The sequence below is a fragment of the Solanum dulcamara genome, chromosome 12 (genome assembly GCF_947179165.1).
Source record: "Solanum dulcamara chromosome 12, daSolDulc1.2, whole genome shotgun sequence".
In the NCBI taxonomy this organism is placed as follows: domain Eukaryota; kingdom Viridiplantae; phylum Streptophyta; class Magnoliopsida; order Solanales; family Solanaceae; genus Solanum; species Solanum dulcamara.
In genome coordinates this window covers 7,356,069-7,379,458 of record NC_077248.1, presented here as the reverse complement: position 1 = coordinate 7,379,458, position 23,390 = coordinate 7,356,069, and the positions used below count along the sequence as shown (strand labels likewise).

The 23,390-nt window shown below is 32.8% G+C and overlaps 2 protein-coding genes and 1 non-coding gene across 3 annotated transcripts; 1 reads left to right on the top strand and 2 right to left on the bottom strand.

Moving 5' to 3' along the window:
• Window positions 1-2,382: 2,382 nt before the first annotated feature.
• On the top strand, window positions 2,383-5,836 carry LOC129877611 (uncharacterized protein At5g01610-like). The gene is made up of 3 exons (XM_055953135.1): window positions 2,383-2,625; window positions 4,294-4,348; window positions 5,345-5,836. The coding sequence occupies exons 1-3, from the start codon at window positions 2,539-2,541 to the stop codon at window positions 5,713-5,715; spliced, it is 513 nt and encodes a 170-aa protein (XP_055809110.1). The 5' UTR covers window positions 2,383-2,538; the 3' UTR covers window positions 5,716-5,836.
• Window positions 5,837-5,936: 100 nt separating this feature from the next.
• On the bottom strand, window positions 5,937-6,007 carry TRNAG-GCC (transfer RNA glycine (anticodon GCC)). The gene has a single exon. It is a non-coding gene; the product is annotated as a tRNA-Gly (tRNA).
• A 3,513-nt stretch (window positions 6,008-9,520) lies between these two features.
• On the bottom strand, window positions 9,521-18,431 carry LOC129876206 (BAG family molecular chaperone regulator 4-like). Its single transcript, XM_055951570.1, has 4 exons — window positions 18,117-18,431; window positions 16,536-16,792; window positions 16,307-16,453; window positions 9,521-10,295 (listed from the first exon to the last, which is right to left on the bottom strand). Exons 1-4 carry the CDS (start codon window positions 18,295-18,297, stop codon window positions 9,744-9,746), a joined length of 1,137 nt encoding a protein of 378 aa, XP_055807545.1. The 5' UTR covers window positions 18,298-18,431; the 3' UTR covers window positions 9,521-9,743.
• Between the last annotated feature and the right edge of the window lie 4,959 nt (window positions 18,432-23,390).

Here is a 23,390-nt window from a genome sequence, read left to right as displayed (position 1 = left end):
ACCCCACTTAATTCAAGAGTTAGGTTGAATCGGCCTCACGGGTCAAGCCCATTTTGACAGCTCTAATAACAACTTTATAATATAATAAATAAACATAAGGAATTCATTGCTACGTCCCATAGTTTTCTTTGGTCCAATAACAACTTTGATTATGACCTAATGTGGTGTAGTGAATATGGCTGCTCCTTTTATAATCAAAGGGTTCAAATTGAGCCATGAGTATGGAAAAATTCTAGGTTGGGACATAAATTTTTTTTTGATAGGAAACGTTTTTTCTCGAATGAAGCTCCACACACGGTGCAAATCCAAAATAATCGTACTTCAATGCGAATATTAAACACCAGTGCAGAAAAACAACTTTAATTATGAAAGATGATAAATGGGCAAGTGGGGTATATAAATAACTCCATATATTTTTAAAAAAAATTGTAATGGATTATTTTTTTCGTATTAGCTCAACTATTAATGGAAAAAAATAATCTAAACAAAACTCAAATTAACTTGTACCTTATTTATTGTTAATGTTCAATTGCTTAATTTGTTATGTATTGTGTATATGTCGAGCACAAATGAGTAAATCTAACAACGTGGAAGAATTTTTATTAAATAAACCCCTAAAACTTGGGACGAAGTGTCAATTAGACATATAACTTTGCTAGTGACCAATTGAGCACCTCAACTTAATATAGATTTGTCTTATTTACCCTTTAGTCAGCAAAATCAAACCTTTGTAGTCTACTTGATGATGGTAATTGATACTAAAGGGTCAAATATATACCTGTATTATTGAAAATAGTTTAAATATACCGCTCGTTATACTTTCGAGGTAAATATATTCCTTATGTTATACTTTTGTTTCAAATATATCCCTTTCATTGTACTTTGGTACAAATTTGCCCTTAATTTTAACGGAAGAACACTTGAAAAACTCAAAATTAAATAACTCATTCCCAATTTTAAATATAACCCTAAATCTTCATTTGTTTTTTTTTTCTCAAAAGTTATTTATATTTTTAAAATAAAAAAGGTGAGATGTGTGACATTAGAAAAAAAAAGTTCAAAGGGAGTTTACATTTTCAATTATTATGATTGTTTGATTACTAGGATGATTATATTATAATTTACGTATGCTGTTTAATCAATATTTTGAATAACACTTGATAAATTTTGACATGCTAGCAGTGCATTCTTTGGCTAAATAAATTCTGCATTTATATTTTATATCTTATTAATATATCTACATTAATAAGAGATGTGAGTAAATTTTTTAAAATTTTCCAATATTTTCTGTCTTATCATTTTGTAACAAAAAAAACTTAAATTAGTACTTAGAAATTTCATGTATTAGTACTTAAAATTATGCAACACATTTTATATCGTCATTTCTAAGGGAAAAAAAACTCAAATTAGTACTTGGAAATATTATTTATTCCTAAAAAAATCATATATTTAAAATTAGGAATGAGTTATTTAATTTTGAGTTTTTCAAGTGTTATTTTGTTAAAATTAAGGGTGAATTTGAACCAAAATATAATGAAAGAAGTATATTTGAATGGAAAGTATAATAGGAGGGTATATTTATCCTGAAAGTATAACGAGAGGTATATTTAAACTGTTTCCAATAATACATGGGTATATTTGACCCTTTGAGAAAAATTACAAACTGAATAGAAGAAAATCACTTTTTCAAAAAAATTATAATTATAAATGATCTATGAAATCAATTCTCGCTAAAATTGATACTAAGACATGTAATTTACAACATCACTAAAATAATAATTGTCAAATTTAGAGTTTCAAAATATTATTGATAAGATTAATTTAATAAAATATATCTTTACTTAATTATTTTAAGGAATATGACAGATCGACTAACACCAAATAATATGAAACGGAGGAAGTACATGTGTGTCAAATTAGTGTTTACTTGGTCGCCATAAGAGGTGTCTAAATGCAAATCTGTCTCAAGTTTATGGGTTTATTTGTGTATTTGGCCAATAAAAAAAATGAAGAAAATATTATTGTTGTACGAAAAAATAGGGGTTTGCAAAATCATATTCAACTAACTCAATTTATTTAAGTTTGAGCTGGGTATAAATCCACCTATTAAGTAGTTCAATTTATTCATCCTATTAAAAATTAAATTGATATGTATCACAAATCGATTCAGAAGAATTCTTATCAAAATAATTTTAATATATTATATATAACTATAAATTATAATAAAGAAAAATAATTATTATATTTATTATTAAAAATAGAAATAAAAATCAAAACTTAATATGATTTGAAGGAGAATTACAACCTACATTTTATACTATCTGAATGTTAATCCATTTGGGCCCAAATCAAGTCAAGTCAACCATTTAAACCCGGATCCGTCTGTTGAAAAGTTGGCAAAGAAATTTCTCCCCAAATCTCCCTGAGAGAGAGAAGAACAATCCGACGACTTGTTTACTCCTTCGGCATATAAATCATTACACCTTTATCATTGGCTAGCTTTGTGTGTATAAATCAGAATTCATCGGAGAATTATAAATGGATCAGATATTGAACAAGGTGGGTTCCTACTGGATTGGTCAGAAAGCCAACAAGGAGTTCAATTCCGTCGGCGATGACATTAACGTACGCACTAAACTCTCTTTCCTTTCAATTTTTCATCATTAATTTCATTTATGTAGATTATGGGTTTTTGACGGTTGAATTCACTTGATTGAGATACTATTAATGTTGATGATACATGTACCTTCTTATTATTGCCTAATTAGAAGTTTAGTCTTCTTAATTTTTTGAAATTTAGCGGAATATATTGTATTCAATTGCATAATAAGTGTATCTGCATATACAATAGCTCTGTCTAACTGTATCCGTGCATTTCTACTTTAAATTTTGAAACTATAGCTATATGATGTATTTCTTTACCGTGAAATATTGTCACTTGTCTGCAAGAGAAAGTGAAAGAATTGATTCGATCATTTAAGTCTGTTGAGATTAAGTGTGGAGGATTACTTTTGAATTTGAACTCTAGTTGTACTGAATTCTATCGAGTTTTGTCTCTATGCCATCATTTAGCTGCTGATATCTCCAAAGGGAATGACTCTCTCTCTCTCTCTCTCTCTCTCTCTCTCTCTCTGTAATCGACCTCACTGATAGACACATTCTACTATCGACTTAGTATACTGGCGGAACCTGGGCAGTAAGCTTCTCCTCATACTCATTCTATTATCTACTTAGTATACTGGCGGAACCTGGGCAGCAAGCTTCTCCTCACATATAGACTCATTCTATTATCGACTTAGTATACTGGCAGAACCTGGGAAGTAAGCTTCTTGGTTTCTTCATTGAACTCATAGTTGCATTGCGTGGAAATATACCTATTGAAATGTCATATTCAACAGACCTTGTAATGGCTTTTGATTTTTTCCTACAAATCCAATGTTGAGTAGGGACGAGAAAGCTCCTGTTTCTATCGGAATTTGGCAAAAGAATAACTGAGAAAGAAAGAAAGAAGAAAGCTCATGACTCATACTGATCAGCATCCTTAGATGATCACCAAGAAAATGAATCAATGGTATTCTATATGAGTAAATAAAGAATTCGATATGGAAGATTATTCGGGTATAAATTTGAGAATGCAAATGCTTAAAAATATATATTTGAATTACTCGTACCATCCAGCTAAGCAGCATAACCTGCTTTTCCTTTTCAAGAACAAGATGTCTGAGGAAATGACTCTCTCCCTGTAAGTGAGGATGAATTATTGGGGAATAGATTGCAACAGAACAGAGTGATGCCACTATGCTCTCATTATTCTCCTTTTTATCGTATATAATGTTCAAACTCTTTGTCCTTATTTCAACAAAAGAAGCACGGGCTTCTTCGCAAGAAGAATTTTTTTTGTCTTGGTTCCAAATCAATACTAAACAAGTCCGAACTAAGGTACTATGAACATAAACACATAATTATACAATATACACTCCACTTTCAAGCTCCTGCCCTGGTGAGATTATTAATTGAAATTGATGTGATAAATTAAAAGTTTAAAACAAGTTTCCATTTTATTAAAATCTGGATGAATTTCAATCTGCTATGATGTATGAGCTGAAACCATTTGCGAAATGCCTACCCTAAAGCAAAAATAAAATACGTTCACTAATTTGGAATTTTCTCGGGTAGACCATTTAATTATTTTGATTGATTTTGTTCTGTTTGAGATCACTTGTCTGCATGGAATTTCCTCTCTTTCCCGTCTTCTTATTACTTGTCTGACACTTTTCCCCTTTTAAAAATTAGTCCTTGCAAAGCAGTATAGAAGGAGGAAGCAAATGGCTGGTGAACAAGCTTAAAGGTTAGTCTTCCGCATTACTATTTTTGGGTCCTCTTTTGTCTTCTCTAAAATTTCACGACTGAGGAGAATAAAAGGTTATCAACAATTGCTTGAAAAGTCTTTTTTTTTCCAACTAGATTCTAAAACTCGTTTTTTTTATTAGGTTCCACATTTTATCTTTCCATACTGCCCCATCCTTGTAGCTAGATTAAGAAAGTACCTTTGGATGGAGATACACAATAATGCATTACAACTATGGGTTCCAATTATTCTGTTCTTTCTTTCATCAAATATGAGCTATTACTCTTATTTCTTACTCGACCATTAACTTCTTCTTTGAAAAAAGCTCTAACTGTTCAATTTCAAAAAAAAAAAAAGGTCTATCTGTTAGCTTGTGAAACATTATTTGGCTGGCACCAGTACAGGGAAATAAAATGCTTAACCTTTTTCTCTGTGTGGTGAGTCTCATGATGTATAGGATAGTGGTTTGTGGATATTCAGGCTTTAGAGTAGCTTGTGATAATTAACCATGTTGATTGTCGAAAGAAACATCACTTTCTTCTTGTTTTTTGGGGGGTTTATTTCCAGAAAAATAATCATTTTTTGATAGAAAAGAGGGTAAGCTGTTTAGCTAGTTGGTTTAAATAATTTAAATAATATATCCAAAAATGTTTGCTTTCTCGTAAGATACACTCAAACAATTTTTCATAGCGATTGAAGGCCATTGATACATTTTGTTGATGGTGCTGTCATTTTATTGATTTTCATATAAGGATGCTCATCAGTAAATGTCACGAGCTTTCTTAGTTCATTCTTTGTAATGAATAATGGTGTTCATATAAGGATTCTCATCAGTACAAGTCACGAGCTTTCTTAGTGCATTCTTTGTTATGAATGATGTTGTTCATATAATGGTGCTCATGAGCACAAGTCACGAGCTTTCTTCGGTCATTCCTCGTATTCTCTTGCCAAAATATTCAGGAGCTTTCTCATCCTTGCTTTGCATTGGATTTGTAGGGAAAATGCAAAAACCATTGCCAGAACTGCTGAAGGAGTATGACATCCCAGTAGGCATTTTCCCTCGTGATGCTACCAACTACGAATTAAATGAAGAAACCAAGAAGCTGACTGTTTATATTCCTTCAATATGTGAGGTTGGTTACAGGGATTCATCTGTATTACGCTTCTCTACCACAGTTACTGCGTACTTGGAGAAAGGAAAGCTAGCTGACATAGACGGAATAAAAACAAAGGTGATGATCTGGGTAAAAGTTACTGCCATTTCATCAGAAAAATCAAAGCTTTATTTCACGGCTGGGTTGAAGAAATCCCGTAGTAGAGAGGCTTATGAGGTCTTGAGAGATGGATTTACTGTAGATAAATTCTAGTAGGATCAGCTCATGAACATTAAGATTGTAATATAATCCGATCAGTTGTGTTAATAAGTACTTACTATTTATAAGTTTGGATTAAAATTGTAATATTAATTGCACTTCTACTTGTGAAATACTCCTTTTGTTCCATTTCATGTGGCACTTTTTCCTTTTTAGTCTGTTTTAAAAAAAAAAGTCGTGAATCTTATTTCAAGATCTCGTTTAAATAAAAAACATGCACCAGCCGGGAATCGAACCCGGGTCTGTACCGTGGCAGGGTACTATTCTACCACTAGACCACTGGTGCTATTGTTTATTAATAAAATATAATAACAAAATAACCATAAAATCATCTAGGAAATGATTTCTTATGACATCTTACAAATTGAATAGATGAGAATGACCATTTTCAAATTTCTTATGTGTTAAAGTGAAGATTTATTCTAAGGAAGATATAAAACCTAATTTTTTTTTAAAAAGCTACAAAATCAAATCACTCGAAATTACCTACTCCCTCCTGCTTCAATTTAATAGAAATAACATTTTTTTATATTCATAAATAATTAACTTTAAATTTCTCATTTAACTTTTGATAACATGATTTTGTAGCCTAAAAAATTTAAAATCATAAGTTTTAAGAAAAAAACTTTTGTTTTATACTTTGAGCTTAGAAAATTACATTTTGTATTAACCTAAAAAGGAAGGGGTAGTTATCAAAGGCAAAAACATATTTTTAAAGCTTATAGGTTCAAAATTGTACATATATAAATTTACTAGATTTTAAATTAATAATTTAATATATTTAATATTTTAAAATACAAATAATAAAATTTGAATCAAAATCAATTAATTCTGGCTGAAGTTGTACTAACTAAAGTGCGCTCTCTCTCTCTATATATAATTAGATTTGATAGTCGATACACATTACTTTTGAAACCTAAAACTATTACTTATATACAAAAATTAATACTACTAATTCATACAAATATGTTAACTCAACACCTCGTCTTGATAAGAATTTTTAGGTTAAAAATAGTTGAGTGCCTATAATTTAAAATTTTTGAATCCGCCACAAAATATAATATTGAAAGGTTAATTTGAAACCCATGTAATTTTGCTAGAATTATATTATTCTAGTTCCTTGGTCAAAATCACAAGCATCAAGGTTTCAAAACTTCAAAACCAAGATAAATGAAACCAAATAAAAATATTAATATACAAAACGCTAACAAAATCATAGTACTATAGTTTCATGCTAGAGTCAACTGAACAACCTCAAAGTTATCAAGAAGAAATTAAAGTCAATTGTTCTTTGCCACTGAGGCGGATTTAGAACAGGTTCTGTGTATTTAATTGAACTATCTAATATAAATAGATAAGAGAACAAAGTATATACATACAATAAGATAATAATCATTCTAAGATTGTTTCTTGCCACTAAAGTGGATCTAGAGAAGGTTCTGTGGATTCAATTGAACTATCTAATACAAATAGAAATGAAATCAAAATATATACATACAATAAGATACAATAATCATTCTAAATCCAACATACGATTCCAAATATACATATATATGCGATTTAAATTTGAAAAAAAATTATGGTGTCCATCGTGTTCCATCAAACTTCGCGATATCGCGATGCAACGGCTTAATTGTCATGGGAGTGGAAGGATAATTAGGTGATTGAACAATTTGGTCTGGTGGAGTACATGAAGAATACCTTAAATAATGTTTCATATACAAGAAGAAAATCAAAGTGACAAGAAAAAGAGTAAAAAGAAATACAAGTACCATCAACATAATTTCTCCACTTAGAGCAAAACTATGATAATCCTTAGTGGATAGCATTAAGGGATCATCATCTTTTTGGAAAATATCATTTGGAGCCATGGAAGGTACTGTTTTCATCAAAGAAGACATAAAGAAAGAAAAAAAGTTCTAACAAAAATATATATGGTAAGGTATATTATTTATTTTAATTTGTTCATGTTTAATAGGGATATAAAATATGAGTGATTGTTTTTTGGCATGTTATAATGTGTGATAGCCCCACTTTTGAATTGTCCATTTTCATGATAAATATCTCATATGGACTGGAGGTAACTTGGGATTTTGAAAAGAATAATATGGACCATATATTATATCAAAACGTGAAAATGCTTCCAACAAGTTGTGGAGCAAGAACCAAAAGAGGTCAATGTTACTATCTACGTAGGAACGTTGGGCCATGAGAAAGCAGAAAGACGGATTCAGAATCTAATTTAATTTCAGAATTCAAACGTTCATGATTTTAGCTTTGAATAAGTCATATAGTTTAACAATTATTAGTTCAAAATTTACTTGGATTCCGCATTAAAAATACTAAATTCAATAAATATGATGCAGGTTGACTCTCAAACCATCTCTTGAGTCATAAGGTCTTTATAACTAGATAACAATATTCAAACCATCAAAAATTATGATAGAGTGATAAGTAATTCATTTGTAACCAGAGATCTACTTTCCGCGCGAATCTAAATTAATCAGCCACAAAAGCGGATACCGGATGAAAACAAAAATAACATTAATTGAGGTATATGAGACAAAGGCGCGAACATCGGTGGGGAAATTGAAAGTAACAAGTGAACCATCATCGATTTGTTTGATTTTAGCTTCATATAAAATAATGACCAGAAAGAGACAAATCTTGGATAAATTACTTTTTTTTTTGGTTAAATCAATCCTGTATCTGAAATTACTAACTCGACCGATTCGAATTCACACTTGATGGACCCACAAAGGAGATATACAAAACACACAATATTGATATGAAGTTTGAATAAAATAAGGGCAAACAACATTAATATCACTAGTTTAGGATCTAATTGTGTGTCTTTCCATAGGTTTTTGAAATTATCATTTGTGTCAGATTTCAATCCCCAGATACATACATTTGGCGAATCCAAATACATGTATTTCGAATATATAAAATCAAAATTACGTGTAATTTATTCTAGATACACTGTATCCAAGTGGATTTACATGTATCTGGAATACACTGATTCTCTCGCTCGTCTCTTTCCCTACTCCAAGATATATGTATCTAGTGTAATTTGCCTATGTCTGAACACTGACTCTCTTGCTCGTTTTCCTCTTATCTTGCTCACCTCTCTCCTTATATATCTGTTTTTCAGAGTTTATCTTGTAGTAAAAATACATGTATTTGCATATCTGATTTGAAATATGATATGAAATTATTAATTATGATACAATATGTAATTATTTCAAACTATAGGGAGAAATAGTAAATATGGTGGGAAATTTTGTACAATTAGGTAGGTTTTCCAAAAAAAATAAAATAACACTCACAATAGCTTAGTTCCATAATTGATGAGCTCACCTTACAACATGAATTATTATACCATACTATCCTAATTAAGATTAAATAAGGTCAATATCGGGGGAGAAATACTTTAACTTCAATTTAGAAATTCAATTAGTTAAACATCAGTATAATCTGTCAGTGGTACATATAGCATAGTTATAAGTTCTGAACATAAACAAATTGCTTGAAAACTATACAAAAGAATCACCTCCATGAATAGATGTATAAGCACGCTTGGATAAGTTGGGTCCAACCATTCATTGACTCGGGAAAATTTTACATGCCCCAATTCAGTCGAACTCGTCAATTTGACACCCCTAGATTGTCATCCCATGATCGGGAATGACCTTGAGGGTGATTATGTCATAGTATTTCGCGAAACCTTGTTCACGTTGTTTCAAAACCTGCTTTGGCAATGAGAGCTTTGCCAGATATGAGGTGAAGAATAAAAGAATTCTGAACTAACCTTTGATTTAATCTTATATAACACACAGAAGTAACTTACCAACACCATTTCATTAAACCTCTATGTTTGTCTGATCATGAGCTTACAGTCACCACAAAATTTAACTGTAACGATAGACAGAAGATAACAAAGTAATAGTGGTCGGTATTGCCTAATAACTGGCATTTTCTGTTTTTTCAAAAATCATAAAATGGAAACTTATACGACTATTCTATTCAAATTGTTCCCAGTCCTCGGTCACTATAGTAGAAGACGGTCTAAGAGGTTGGGCGTTCAGGCTTCCAACCCCAAGCGCAGGTCTAGGAGATGAGGCATTCATGCTTCCAACCCCAAGCGCAGGTGTAGGAGGTGGTGGGGCGTTCAGTCTTCCAACCCCAAGCGCAGGTCTAGGAGGAGGTGAGGCATTCAGTCCTCCAACCACAAGCGCAGGTGTAGGAGGTGGTGGGGCGTTCAGTCCTCCAACCACAAGCGCAGGTCTAGGAGGAGGTGAGCCGTTCAGTCCTCCGACCACAAGCACAGGTGTAGGAGGTGATAGGGCGTTCAGTCCTCCAACCCCAGACACAGGTCTAGGAGGTGGGGTGTCCATGCTTTCAACCCCAAGCACAGGTCTAGGTGGTGGTGGGGCGTTCAGGCTTCCAGCCCCCGACTCAAATGTCTCCCACTGAGTAGTCACTGACACAGCATTACTGTTGTTGATAAAGGGATTGGAATTTCTTGCTTTTACTGCATCCATTGTCTCTACTAAGCTTTGGACACGACGCACCTGAAAAAGGGAGCAAGAACTTGACATTATAGTGCACTGATCATCAATATGTGCAATTATGCAAAAACCCAATAGGCACAAGCAGCAGTTTTTCTATAGAAGCAAGTATTGAATGCAGCAGTTAACAATGCTCTACTTTTCTAATCATATTCACAACAGATATCTCAAATATGAAGGAAAAATTTCTAAACACCAAAGGATCAATGTGGAAGATTACGAAGATGAAAAAAATTACCATTTACACTTAGTTTAGACCGTTAATAATTGATAGTAATGCATTAGTTATGCAACTCAAATCAGTTAGCCAAGGAAACATTTTAGTTAAGTGCTAAAAATTAAATATCCAAAGCCAAGACTCACAGGAAGTCGCAATGTATGCAGACAAGGAGGCAACTGAGATCGAACAAATAAACATCAAGGAATAAGATAGATTGTGATCTGACTTTTCCAGTGAAGTGACAGCTCAAGTCAGAAACTGAGGAACACAAGTAGAGAGGCAAAGCCAAGCAGAGACAAAAAAGGGGGAGTTTCCGACCAAATATTTCCTTTGTTCATGGATAACCAAGCTAATACATAAAGGTAAGTCATTATAGATGTGCAGAAGTTTGCACTGAAACGTGACCTCTAACCAGCCTATACAACCAAAAATTAAAGAGAATCAAATTTGATTCCAAACCTACCATCTAAATATATACTCTGATTTCACAAAACAGACTCTCTATCTAGCAAAGGTAGAGGTAAGGTACATCCTACCCCTCCCTAGATCCCACTTGTGGGATTACACTAGGTATATTGTCGTTGTTGTTGTTGATTTCACAAAACTCAAGTAGTAACGATGTTTTGCCACTTTTCCATATGAGTGATTAAAGACATCCTAGTAAATTTAGTTCCACCTTCCATGATCAGAATATCAAGTTAGGTTTAGCTGATTTAACACTATTGTCAAATGTCAACTAGGAGAAGCGAGTGGCTAAATTATTTGCAGTTCAGCTCAAATAACTTGAATGGGGATTCTGGAATTGGCTGTGCAATCCCCCCATAGGAAAAGGGGAACGGAGAAAGGGACCGAAAAATCATACCATGGCGGTAAAGGAACATGTTTCCTTCATATAAGATGGAACATAGCCATTCTTGGCCTTCTTTGTATTCAACTGGAAAAAATAACTAGATCTTCGAGTGCATTTTCCTAACCTCCCCCACCATCCTTTCATCGGGGGTTCCCTTGATGGTTAGTCCCACTCTATTAGAAGCAAATAAATATTAAATTTGAACTAGTTCACTTGGTCCCTTCACAAATTTGTTGAGTTGTTAATTTTTCCCAACTATGTATACTACTTGCAGATGATATTGAGTTGATTGACGAATCAAGTGAGGGTATCAACAAAAAACTTAGAATTATATAGAAATACCTTTGAGAGTACGAGCTCTAACATATATGGAAATAAGACGAAATATATGCACTATAGGTTTAGCAAAGAGCATAAGAGTAGCCTAGTACCTGCTAACTTCCACCAACACAAGTACTGAGTAACTTTACCCACCAAGGCTTAGGCATCACCTCGTATTTTTTTCGTCTTTGTTGGAATTTAAACCTGAATCTCATGGTTCTCCTCCCATTTCATTGACCACAAGGCTATACCTTTAGGTCTAGCAGTAGTCCAATATTTGTTTGGAGACTTGTTAATCTCGCTGGGGGATTTGTATGTCAATAGAAAATGTGAATTACTAGGGTTGGATATGCTAATTTATCAAATATTGGAATGTACTTCTTTCCTTGCATTTACTAGTGGAAGCATCTTATTTCCACCAAAAGTTTTCTATAGACATAGCTATGAATGTTCATGGTTCGGTTTGGTTCGCTTTTTACTTAAGAAGAAATCAAGCCCACTATATCTGTTTGTTAAAAATACAAACCAAACCAAGAGAGAGACAATTTTTTTGTTTCAGTTTTATTACTTCTTTTTGTTTCTATAACATGAAATACAAATTTAATTCATTCAATCTACTAGAGTGAGATATATTTAGCAAGAATTGCACAAATGAATGAACATATTATTTACATGAATATATTTGTGCAAGAAAACTCACGTGAAAAGAAATGGAAAATTTATAATTAAGTTGTACATGATGTTATGTTAAAGATAAAACCCATTGGTAAAGATGCACATATGACACACCTTAGCCCCTTGATGCCTACATCAAAGCGTCAATTAAATGGGCGAAGCGCACAACTTTAGCTTCACGGCTTCACCAAGCTCCAAGGCTAAAGCAAACTTTAGGTGAGCCTTTAACAACATTGGGTGCTTCAATAAAGGAGATCAACACACTGATTTTCCTTTTCCTCAATGGTTTACCCTGAGTAAGAAAGATATTTGTAGATGGCAAAACCATATGAATTAAGAGCATGGAGAAACAATCTTTTGCTAGTCAATTCACTCATTCACTGTTGTAGATACTAATCACTACGGACGTATCATGGCTGCTGATAACACCATTAACCATTTATTTTTTTACTGAAGAAGGAATGTTGCTGAGCTGAATTGATAAAATATGTGACACCATAAGGTTGCCAACAGAAGACCCTCATCATCCACTCACCTTCTTGTTAACCAAAGCTTGTAACATCTCTCTTTTTTTAATAACCGTGGTGTCCGGACCAACTTGAGCACATCTAGACTAATTTCATGGGTCACCTGCTACTTCCCACCAGAACAGGCACTGGATAACTCTGTCCACCAAGGCTTGGATAAATGGAAAGAAATCACCTAGGATTTTCATCTCAGTTGGGAATGAACCCGAGACCTCATAGTTCTTAACCTATTTCATTGATCAATAGCCACATCCCTTCTTTTTTTTATGACCGTCGTATCTGGGCCAGCTTTCGCGCACCTCAACTAATTTCACGGGATACCTGCCACCTCTCACCAGCAACAGGTACCTGGTACCTCTGTCCACCAAGACTAAGACAGATGGGAAGAATCACCTAGTGTTTTTTGTCTCTGCTGAGTTTTGAACCTAAGACCTCAGGGTTCTCAACCACTTCATTGACCATTAGCCACAACCTTAGGTAACATCTCTCCTATTCTTTTAAAAATTAAGCTTGTTTCACCCCTTGATTATCAATAAGAAAAAAAATCTGAAAGAATTAACTTAAAAGGCAAGTTTCATTATCCACTCAACTTCTCTTTGAGCCAAAGCTTGTTACATTTCCCTTTCTCTTTAATAAATAAAGCTTGTTTCACCTCTTCATTACCAATAAGAATAAAATTTTGAAAGAATTAACTTAAAAGGCAAGTTTCATCATCCACCCATTCTCCTTGAGCCAAAGCTTGTTACAATTCCCTTTCTCTTTGATAAATAAAGCTTGCTTCATCTCTTAATTACCAATAAGAATAACATGCCGAAAGAATTAATTTAAAAGGCAAGTTATATGGGATTGAATGTCAGAGCTTAAGTCCAACATATCTACAAGATGTGTGTCCATAGATATGGATGCTAAGGTATATATGCAGCCATACAATATTAGACGATTAAAAATAATCACATTTGGCAAAATGAGAGAAATCTTGTTTGAGATGGTTCCATTATATCCTTTTGTCAACCATCTACATACATCGATTAGTACGTACAAAACCATGCTGAGTAAAGATGTTGAAAAGGAGACAAGATAGACTTAAAATCTCATGAAAGGAAGTTCTCTAAAGACCTACAACCTCTTCAAGTCCATGCAGACCTAGCGAAAAAAATAGGACAGAGTGGAAGAAAGAGATCTAAATAAGTGATACCAAATTAGTTGGGATTAAGTTTTAGTTATGTTAGTACGTCTCTTTTAGTCCATTATTTTCTAAGAGCCCCTTGGTCCTGCCAGTAGCAAAATATAGAGAACTTTAGGTACTCCTTATTTTATTTTATTTTTAATTTATACAATACTTCAATGAGATGAACTCAAATTGCAGTGATATGGACAGTGATGATTCATATAGCCGGCCCCAACTTGCTATGTTGTGTATAAAATAATTTATGTCAGGCCTCATATGAACGAAATGGATTTCTTGGTGTCAAAATGAATTAAATTATTTTCAAGATTTAAAGGGACAGTGTATTGAAGGGCATTGAATTAAGCTAATTTTAGACAGTGTTGGATGTGAATTTTTTTGCTATTATTCTTCTACTTTTCTTCAGTGCAGGTGTTGCTACTTCAAGTGTTGAATGTGATTAGTGGAAAAGGCCCAACAGGAGTGCTAAAGTAAGGAAAAGAACAAAAAATGTGCGAAGTTGTGTGACCGCGCAGCCTGAAGCTACCAGCGCGCAGCACAGAAGAAACGGGATGAAGCCACTGGACCTCTGTGCACTGGCCACGCACTCAATTACCCAGCTGCGCGACCGCGCAGCACGGGGTGAGAAAAATCAGCAAAAAAGGGCAGTTTCAGGATTTCACAAGGGACTCTACGCTATATGAGTTTGGAACTTGTCCCAGAACTAGGGTATCGAGAAAAGAGCGAGAAAAAGGTGAGGATATGAAGGAGAGAAGGAGAAAAAGGGGTACACTACTCAAATCCAAAACGGAAGTTGGGATTAGGAGTTTGGTTGTTATGTCTTTTTGTTTATCTTTTTTCTTAGCGAACTTAATTCTCCTCAATGGATTAGTTTCTTAGAGGGTATTTAGCAAACATGGTGTATTGATGAATATGTTGGGATTTTGATTTTCATTCTAATGCTTGAATTCGTTATGGGAGTTCGAATTAAATTGCAAACTTGTTTATTATTTTATTTATTCGAAAGAGGAATATTTTAGTGAATATTGTTTGCATAGTCTTGTTTGGTTTGAATCAATATATCTCTTCTAAGTAATTGAAAGAGCTTGTTGACAATTATTGATTGAATCATAAGGAAACATAGTCAAAGGATATTACTTCCTTAAGAATAATCCATAACTATTTTCTTGCATAATTGTCTCACTAGGGAGGGTATAACTAGGGGCTGTTTGGATTAGCTTTTTTAAAGTGGCTTATAAGTTAAAAGTTGTAAGTTGGGAACACCCAACTTTTGGCTTTTGGCTTTTTTGGGTACTTTTTCAGCCTAAAAATGTGCTTAAAAACACTTTTTGAGTTACCCAAACACTTCCAAAACTAAAAAAGAGCTTAAAAGCTAAAAACCACTAAAAATAAGCTAATCCAAACACTCACTTAGTTTGTTCTTAAACTTGAGATTTACTCGGAAGAGAAATCTGAATCTTATGAGTGCTCTGATCAACTATCGAATTCGACAGAATCGATAGGACTTTAGATGTGACAAAGGAATAGGATCAAATCCCGGCTATCATTATGCACCGGTTTGTCTTGTACCCTATCTTCTTATATTGACATTAAACTTTGTAGTTACCAATTGTCTTTAATTTACAATTAAGTCGATAATCGTGGTTCATAACCACAACCAACTCTTTTCTTTTAATCACCTGAATAATAGTTAGCAAGATTTGATCGAATCATTATTTGTATCAATCCCTGTGGAAACGATCTTTATATTATACTATCCTTGACTAGCGAAGCTCTAAATTTATAGTGAGTTTGCGCTCGTCACATATGTTTGGGCAGACATCCAAGCTATGTCACATAGTTATGTTTGAATAAGAAAAACTACATCTAATGTAATTAACTATAAAAACAACATTCGTATTAGTGAAAATATACTATAAAAGAAAATGCATAATTCTACCAGAAAGAACAGCAAAGAGAATTATGCATACAGCCTCGAATCTCCAAACTTTGGGGGCTTGACATTTTATCTATCTTATGCGGTTCTCTACAGATGATTAGCAAAGTTATTCAGTTCTTTTTACACAAATATTAAGTCACCAGAATTGAAACCAAGTTCTACCTACGTGAAGAACATCAAATACAATTCAAAGTCTAGTTAGTGGCATATCGCAACAGTAGAAAGTCAAGCTAGTATAAACTCAATAATTATTATTTTGACAGGTAAGGGAAATCTTAGTTGTCTAGGAAACAAACCTCCATCTTTCTTTGTACTTTCCCTTCTCCTTCAGCCTCAATGCCGTCCAATTTCAGCAGCTGCCTCATCAGCATCTCTGTCAAAGAGATAATATCCTTGTCCTCAACACTGGTACCACCAAACACGACTACTTGTAGAGCAGAGACCTGTTGTAATGAAGACCAAAGTAAGACTTCAAATTAAGAGATGATGGTGTCATCAGCCACCTTACAACAAAAGGAAATCAACCTTCTCTGAGAGCTTATCCACTTCTGTTCTCACTTCAGCAACAGCTTCAGCTCCTCTTGATATTTCAGTGGTAACCCGAACCTCTTCAGGAATTTTGTCCTCAACCATTTCTTCCTCCATAACTAACACTTTGGAATTGTCTTTCACACCAACCAAGTGCAGATATTCATGATCTTCTTTTTCTTTTCCACGAAAAAGAAGTTTTTGCACCTTAGGCTCCAAACCGATTATTGAGGAAAGGATACTTTTTACTTCACCTATATCCAAAATTTGATTGGTATTAAATGCTTATAACAGCTCAAGCATAGCAAGAGAGTATTGTGGACAACTTATAAGTTATAACATTCCATGTACAAATATAGACAATGCAACAGTAATTTAACATCAACTAATTTTAGTAAATCCAACAATAAGTTATTACTTTCACTAAAACAATAAAAACAATTACACTTAATTGATTTGAATTAATTAAAGCTTACACACTCTGAAACACCGCATAGAAAACAGGTAACAATGTCGTAAACATTGCTTTGGAGCACTATAAGCACTCTCATTTATTGTGATAAAAAAGAAAAGGGTAAGAGCTTAAGAAGGCATCATGGTGTAGTTGGTTATCACTGTAAACACTTTTCCTCATCCTAAAATGTAGATAGCTACCATTCCATTTCCTCCTATTCTAATTACAAATCTACCTTGCAGTTGTATGGATAGCAAGTGACACAACAGCAGTGTGGCCCAAAGGTTGATGAAGCTCAAATGTATCATGGGAGGCGGTTTGAATTCCAATAAAGTAAGAAAATTTAATTGACTTCTTTCAATCTATCTAAGCCTTAGCCTTGGTGGGAGGATGCAGGTCCCAATGGAATAGTTGAGATCGGTGCAAGGGCAGCTTAACATCATCATTTATTAAGAAAATGAAAGAAAAGGGAGGAAATAGCATTTTTAGAAACATTATCCACTGCACTAGGAAGCCATGTAAGGATAGATACATTTCACGTCCTACGAGGGGTGGAGCCACCATTATTGGTATTGTCAATTTTTTGTTGAATGCCTCTCAAATTGATAGTCTTGCAATTAAATAGAAAGTATATAGATAAAGATCCGTCATTCTTATCCCTAAAGATCAACTATTCTATCCCTCCAAATCTGTTATTCTATCACAATATTTATTCTCTTTAATTACTACAGCAAATCTCTATAGTTACACTTATATACAACACTATATAGTTACATTAATATATACAATTATTCACTATTAATTCATGATCTGTGAGTTGTCCATCATGCTAATAGTTATGGCTTTGTCAGAACCCAATAGTTTTGGCTAAACACTAAAAAAAATTACTTTAACATGTATAATTAATTTATCCAGAACCTAGCAAGTAAAAAAGGATTGTGATCCGGAACCCATAAACTAAAAATTCTAGCTACGCCTTTGATTCCTACAAGTACCAAGCACCATACAATAAAAAAAATCATAAATAGACATCCTTTACAGATTCTACACCACCAAAATGGAGAATCCCGCTTTTCGACCTCAACATACAACCAAAAAAAAAATGTTGAAAGGGGAAAAATTACCAAAAGTGAATTCAGGTGGTACAGGGAGATCGAAATCTTGAGAAGCATAAGATACTTTGATGGTGATAGTGAGATTAGAGGCAGCATCATATTCTCTCTTCTGAACAAGCATGCCGCTGGGTCTAATTTCCCACGCAGCTTCATCGCTACTACTGGTACTGCTATTGATTGACCCTTTCATCCCCGAATCTCAAATGGGGATGATCGATATCCAACAACAGAGATTGATACCAGTAATTTGAAGATTATTGGAGAAAGAGGGACGAGAAGGGGGAGTACAGGCACCTACCGAACTGTGATGAGTACTGATAAACAAATAAAGATGGTAACTTGAAAACAAACCCCACTTGTTTATTATCAATTTGATTTATCGATTTTTAATTTTTTTAAATATATTAAATTCATAATTAAATTAATAAAACATTTTTTAACAGTTCAAATCAATAACCGATAATTGTTTTTCATAAAATCATTAAAAACTCATTAATCAATAACTCATTAATATTTTTTTCGATTCGATTTTTGCACCACACTAAATCTCAAAAGTTTAGGAGAGTTAATTACTTAAATGCACACTAGTTTACAATATTACAAATCTTATCAGATTTTGGTGTGTCCAGATACATGTATCTCGAGATACATGGTGTCAAAATTAAGTGTAATTTATTCTAGATACACTGTATCCAAGAGAATTCACATGTATTTTGGATACATAGACAAGCATGTATTTGGATACATAGACAAACCTCACTCGCTTTCCTATTATTTCGCTTGCCACTCTCTCGTCTCGCTCGTATATCTGGTATCCCAGATACATGTGAATCACACCAGAAACATGTATTCAGTGTGTTTCACATGTATGTGGATGCATATACCAATCTTGCTCACCTCTCTCCCATATTTCAGTTATCTGATAGCAAAAAATATGTATATAAATGTATCTGACTTGAAATCTAGTATGAAATTATTAATTAGGGATATAAAATATAGTTATTTCAAACTATAAGGAGAATTAGTAAATATGATATGAATATTTGTGTAATTAGGTAGTTTCTCCAAAAAAGATTAATTAAATGACAACTATATTATGATAGATAAGGGCTTATGGATGCGAGGCTAATATTTAGGGAAAATTATCTGTATTGGCAGACATTACTACTATAATTATGCAATAATGATATAATTTTAATTAATTACAGGAATTGGTTATAGTTAAATGGAATTTGCTATTATACAAATCTGGGGGATCATATACAAATTTGAAAGCGAATATACAAATCTCTAAAGTAACTCTGAAAGAAATATACAAATCCGGAAGAAAATATGTAAATCTGAAAGTTAATATACAATTCTGAAAGCGAATATATACAATCTCTTTGAAAACCCAATTTGTATATGCAGCGAGATATACAAACATTAATGACCATAGCAAACATAAATATAGCTATGGAGAGTAATTATTAAGCTTAGTATGTTTGTCATTTCTAAAATTTTCCCTATTATTTACTTTCGACTTTCAATGTATTTAGACTACTTTTAACTTGGCATAGGCTTTAGAGCTCGCTGGCTCTGCGAAATGAATTATACTTCGTTTGGACATGCATTGTTTATGAAAAAACTATTTAATTACACAAATATTTCTACCATTTTAATTTTTTTATTTTCTCATTAAATAATAATTTCATATCAGATTTTTACATCGGATACACCTAAATACATATATTGTGCTACTAGATACACTCTGAAATATAGATACATAGAGAGAGACGAGCGACATCGTTAGTGTATCACATAGACATGTAAATTCACTTAGATATAATATATCTGGAATAAATTACACATAATTTTGAATTCATGTATCTGGAGAACGAAATCTGGCACAAATGGTAATTTCAAAAATTCACTGGAAAACACATAATTAGACCTTAAACTAATGAGGTTGTGTTGTTTGTCCTATAAATTATATTTTTTGTTAATACACTTAAAAAATCCCATAAGTTAGGAAAATAATCAAAGTTGTCCCAGTTCTTTATATAATCTTACCAAATAAATAAAAATTCATAACAAAAGTATAATACACTATCACAAAGCTATATAAAGTAATACAACATTTAGTAATCAAATCTAATTCAATAAAAAAAATTGAACATGAATTGTAATATACTACTCGTTAATATCCTCATCCTGCGCATAATAGGGACAATCTCCTTTGTATGGAGCTAAAAAAAAATCTGTGTTCGAAGACACGGTGTTCAAGAAAAAAGACTCTTCAATTATGTGGTCTATAACAATTTTTGAATATTTGTGTGACTGAAAATCATTTCTTTGAGGGTAAAAAGAGGAATTTTAAAGTTAATTATTTCTAATTATAGTAATGTGACATTCTTTTTGGAATGGAATAATTATCTACCAAAGAATTACTAAAGAGATAATGTGTCTAAAATAAGCTGTGTAATTTATATTTATGTTGGTGAGAGTAATTTATATTCGATGTAAATAATTTAAAGATTGGAATGAGTAGTAGTATCAATTATAAATTTTGCTTACCTATGAAATAAATGGTTGATAGATATAAATGATAACCTTTTCTTTTTACAAATATAAGGTTGTGGGTGAACAACAACAATGGATTTCACAAGATATGTTGTTGTAGATAAAATCACATGTCCAAATGCCTACTAAGAATCAAAATAAAATGACATATTCTCCTTTTTTATACAAAAAGGAAATAATTATTTTATAATTAAAAAATAATGAAATTATAAGAGACATGCTTGGTAAATATGTATTTATGGTAAAATTATTTTTATCTTGAAATACTTTTTTCAAGAAATAGAAATCTACAGATTTTTTTTTGTAGTGCTGCTAAAACTTCTTTAACTTATTGCTCAAACAAAAGTGATTTTAGCCTGCAAGAAACTTAACCAAAGAGGATCTAAGAAACCACTTATTTTTCTAGAAAATCTATTGAACTCCATAGTATGTTTCAGTATAGTGAAAAATCAATTTTTGACCTTTTGAAGCTTTAGTGGCTGCCAATGGTGGTTTCAATTCGGCGTTCAAACTCAGACGATTGAAAGTACTTTTTAGCACATATGGCTTCCCTTGTGGTGCTCTAACATTACAATGCATGAAGATGATGTAATCTTCCTTGCAATGATGTTCCATTCCCTATATTTCTTCTTAAATATCATTTGATGCCTTTTCATCCATATGACATGTATAGTCTCAACATACACTTATCTCTTTAGCCATTACTCTACTCCAGACAACTCAACATAGACACAAAGAGAACATATTGAGTCCAACCCCATTTTATAAATCTATCAAAAGATCATTTTTCCTGCATTTGAGAATTTGCCATTCAATCTCGTGAACTAATCGAGACCAAAATTTAAAAAAGAGACACACACATAATGAATCTTACTCTTCCCAGTGTTCATATTATTTGACACTTACAGCATAACATCTTTCAGTACTCCAACAAGCTTATTGTGGTACAACATTGAATTTTGATGATATCAAACTTCCTATTTACACAGGTTTTTCAGAGCTGCTATGTGCATTTGTAATTGAAAAGCAAGATTTTTTTATCAACTGATTGGATGATCTCACTATTAAGTCATCTTTCATTTGCACTTGTGACTCAATTAAGCAATTGAAGATGTTCGTTCAATAATCTGTTTATGTAAAAGTCTGTTTGAGAACAAGTAAACATAGGAAAACAAACCAACATGGCTTGTAGTGCGTGGAACTAGAGGTTTCATGTTCAAGACCTAAAAATGGAAAAACTAAGCGCTAACCCCAAATGAGCCATGCAATTCGAATTTAATCCATGTTCCATGGCTCTGGACATGGAGTGAAAAAACAAAAAAAATAATAGAAAAACAGTAAGCTTAATAAGAATGTTGTCAAGCTGAAAGTGATTGGTATATCATATACATCAACCAAAATCAAATTAATCTTTGTCTAAATTAAACATCGGCAACAGGGAAAAAGAGGGAATCAACAGTAACAATACCCTCAGCAATGTTGCCATTAGTCTTGGATAAGAGTAAAAAACTAGGATAAGCTCTGCATACATCCCTCCCCAAACTATACATGGGATTACAATGTTCGTATACAAGAGTGAAAAACTTCAATCTTTAGAAAAATGTAGGCATGCTAGAGAATCAGTTGATGTAAAACTACAAGTAGTCATCAACCAAAACTACTCCAAGCTTGTCCGATTACAATATTGGCAACAGGGAAAAAGAGGAAAATCTACAATAAAAGATCACCTCGGCAAAGTTGCCCTTGTTTCAGAATTAACAACAGACCCAACAAATCTCACAAGTGAATCTAGAGAGAATAGAATATACACAAACTAATTCCGATAAATCCTCAGCTCAAATTAACAACCGATTAGCCCTTCCATTATGTATAAAACCCAACAAGCTATGATTAATCCAAACACAGGGAAATTCAAGGAAAACATCCTATCAGAGTAACTATGACAAAAAAAGCATCATTTGGATGTTAATCCATAGCTTTATTTCAAGTCATCATCATTTAGAATCATGTCCCAATGCTATTGGAGATTCAAAAGAATGCAAAACTAAAAACAAAGTAAAATACAATCAATTCAATTGAACGGAGATAGATGAGATCCAAGAGATGAGAAGGGCTTTGAGAACTGAAGACAGTATTGCTTCTTTATATATACAGAGGGACTAGGAGGCTAGGGTTTTGCCGGACAACTTTTGGGAAAAAAGGCCCAGCAAAAAAGGGACCAATTTTGGAAATATAAAAATGAAATAGACACATGAATTCAAATTTTTATCTTATTATGTAGTAGTACACTTGATACAATTACAAATATGTTTTTGTAGGATTTTTGATTTTACTTTTTTACATATGATAGTTTTGAGAATAACACATGATTAAATTTTTGTAGAATTATTTTTTTATATATGGTCTTATTTACTCCCTAGGTGTCATTTTATACTACAACACCGATATACTCAATTTGCCCTCGTTGTATATTACGTATATATGTCTCATATATTCAATTTTTTTTGCAAAACTAGGCTAAAAGAGTAACAATATGAAATAAGAAAGTAGAATATATATATATATATATATATATATATATATATATATGTAAATAATAAGATAGAACCCCTTCTTTCTTTCCAAGTATATTTCAAGGATGAACTTTTATATTTTTAGTGTTACATGAAACCATACAAACGGTTGTAATAAACATCCCATTAACGTGAAAGTTATAGAAAG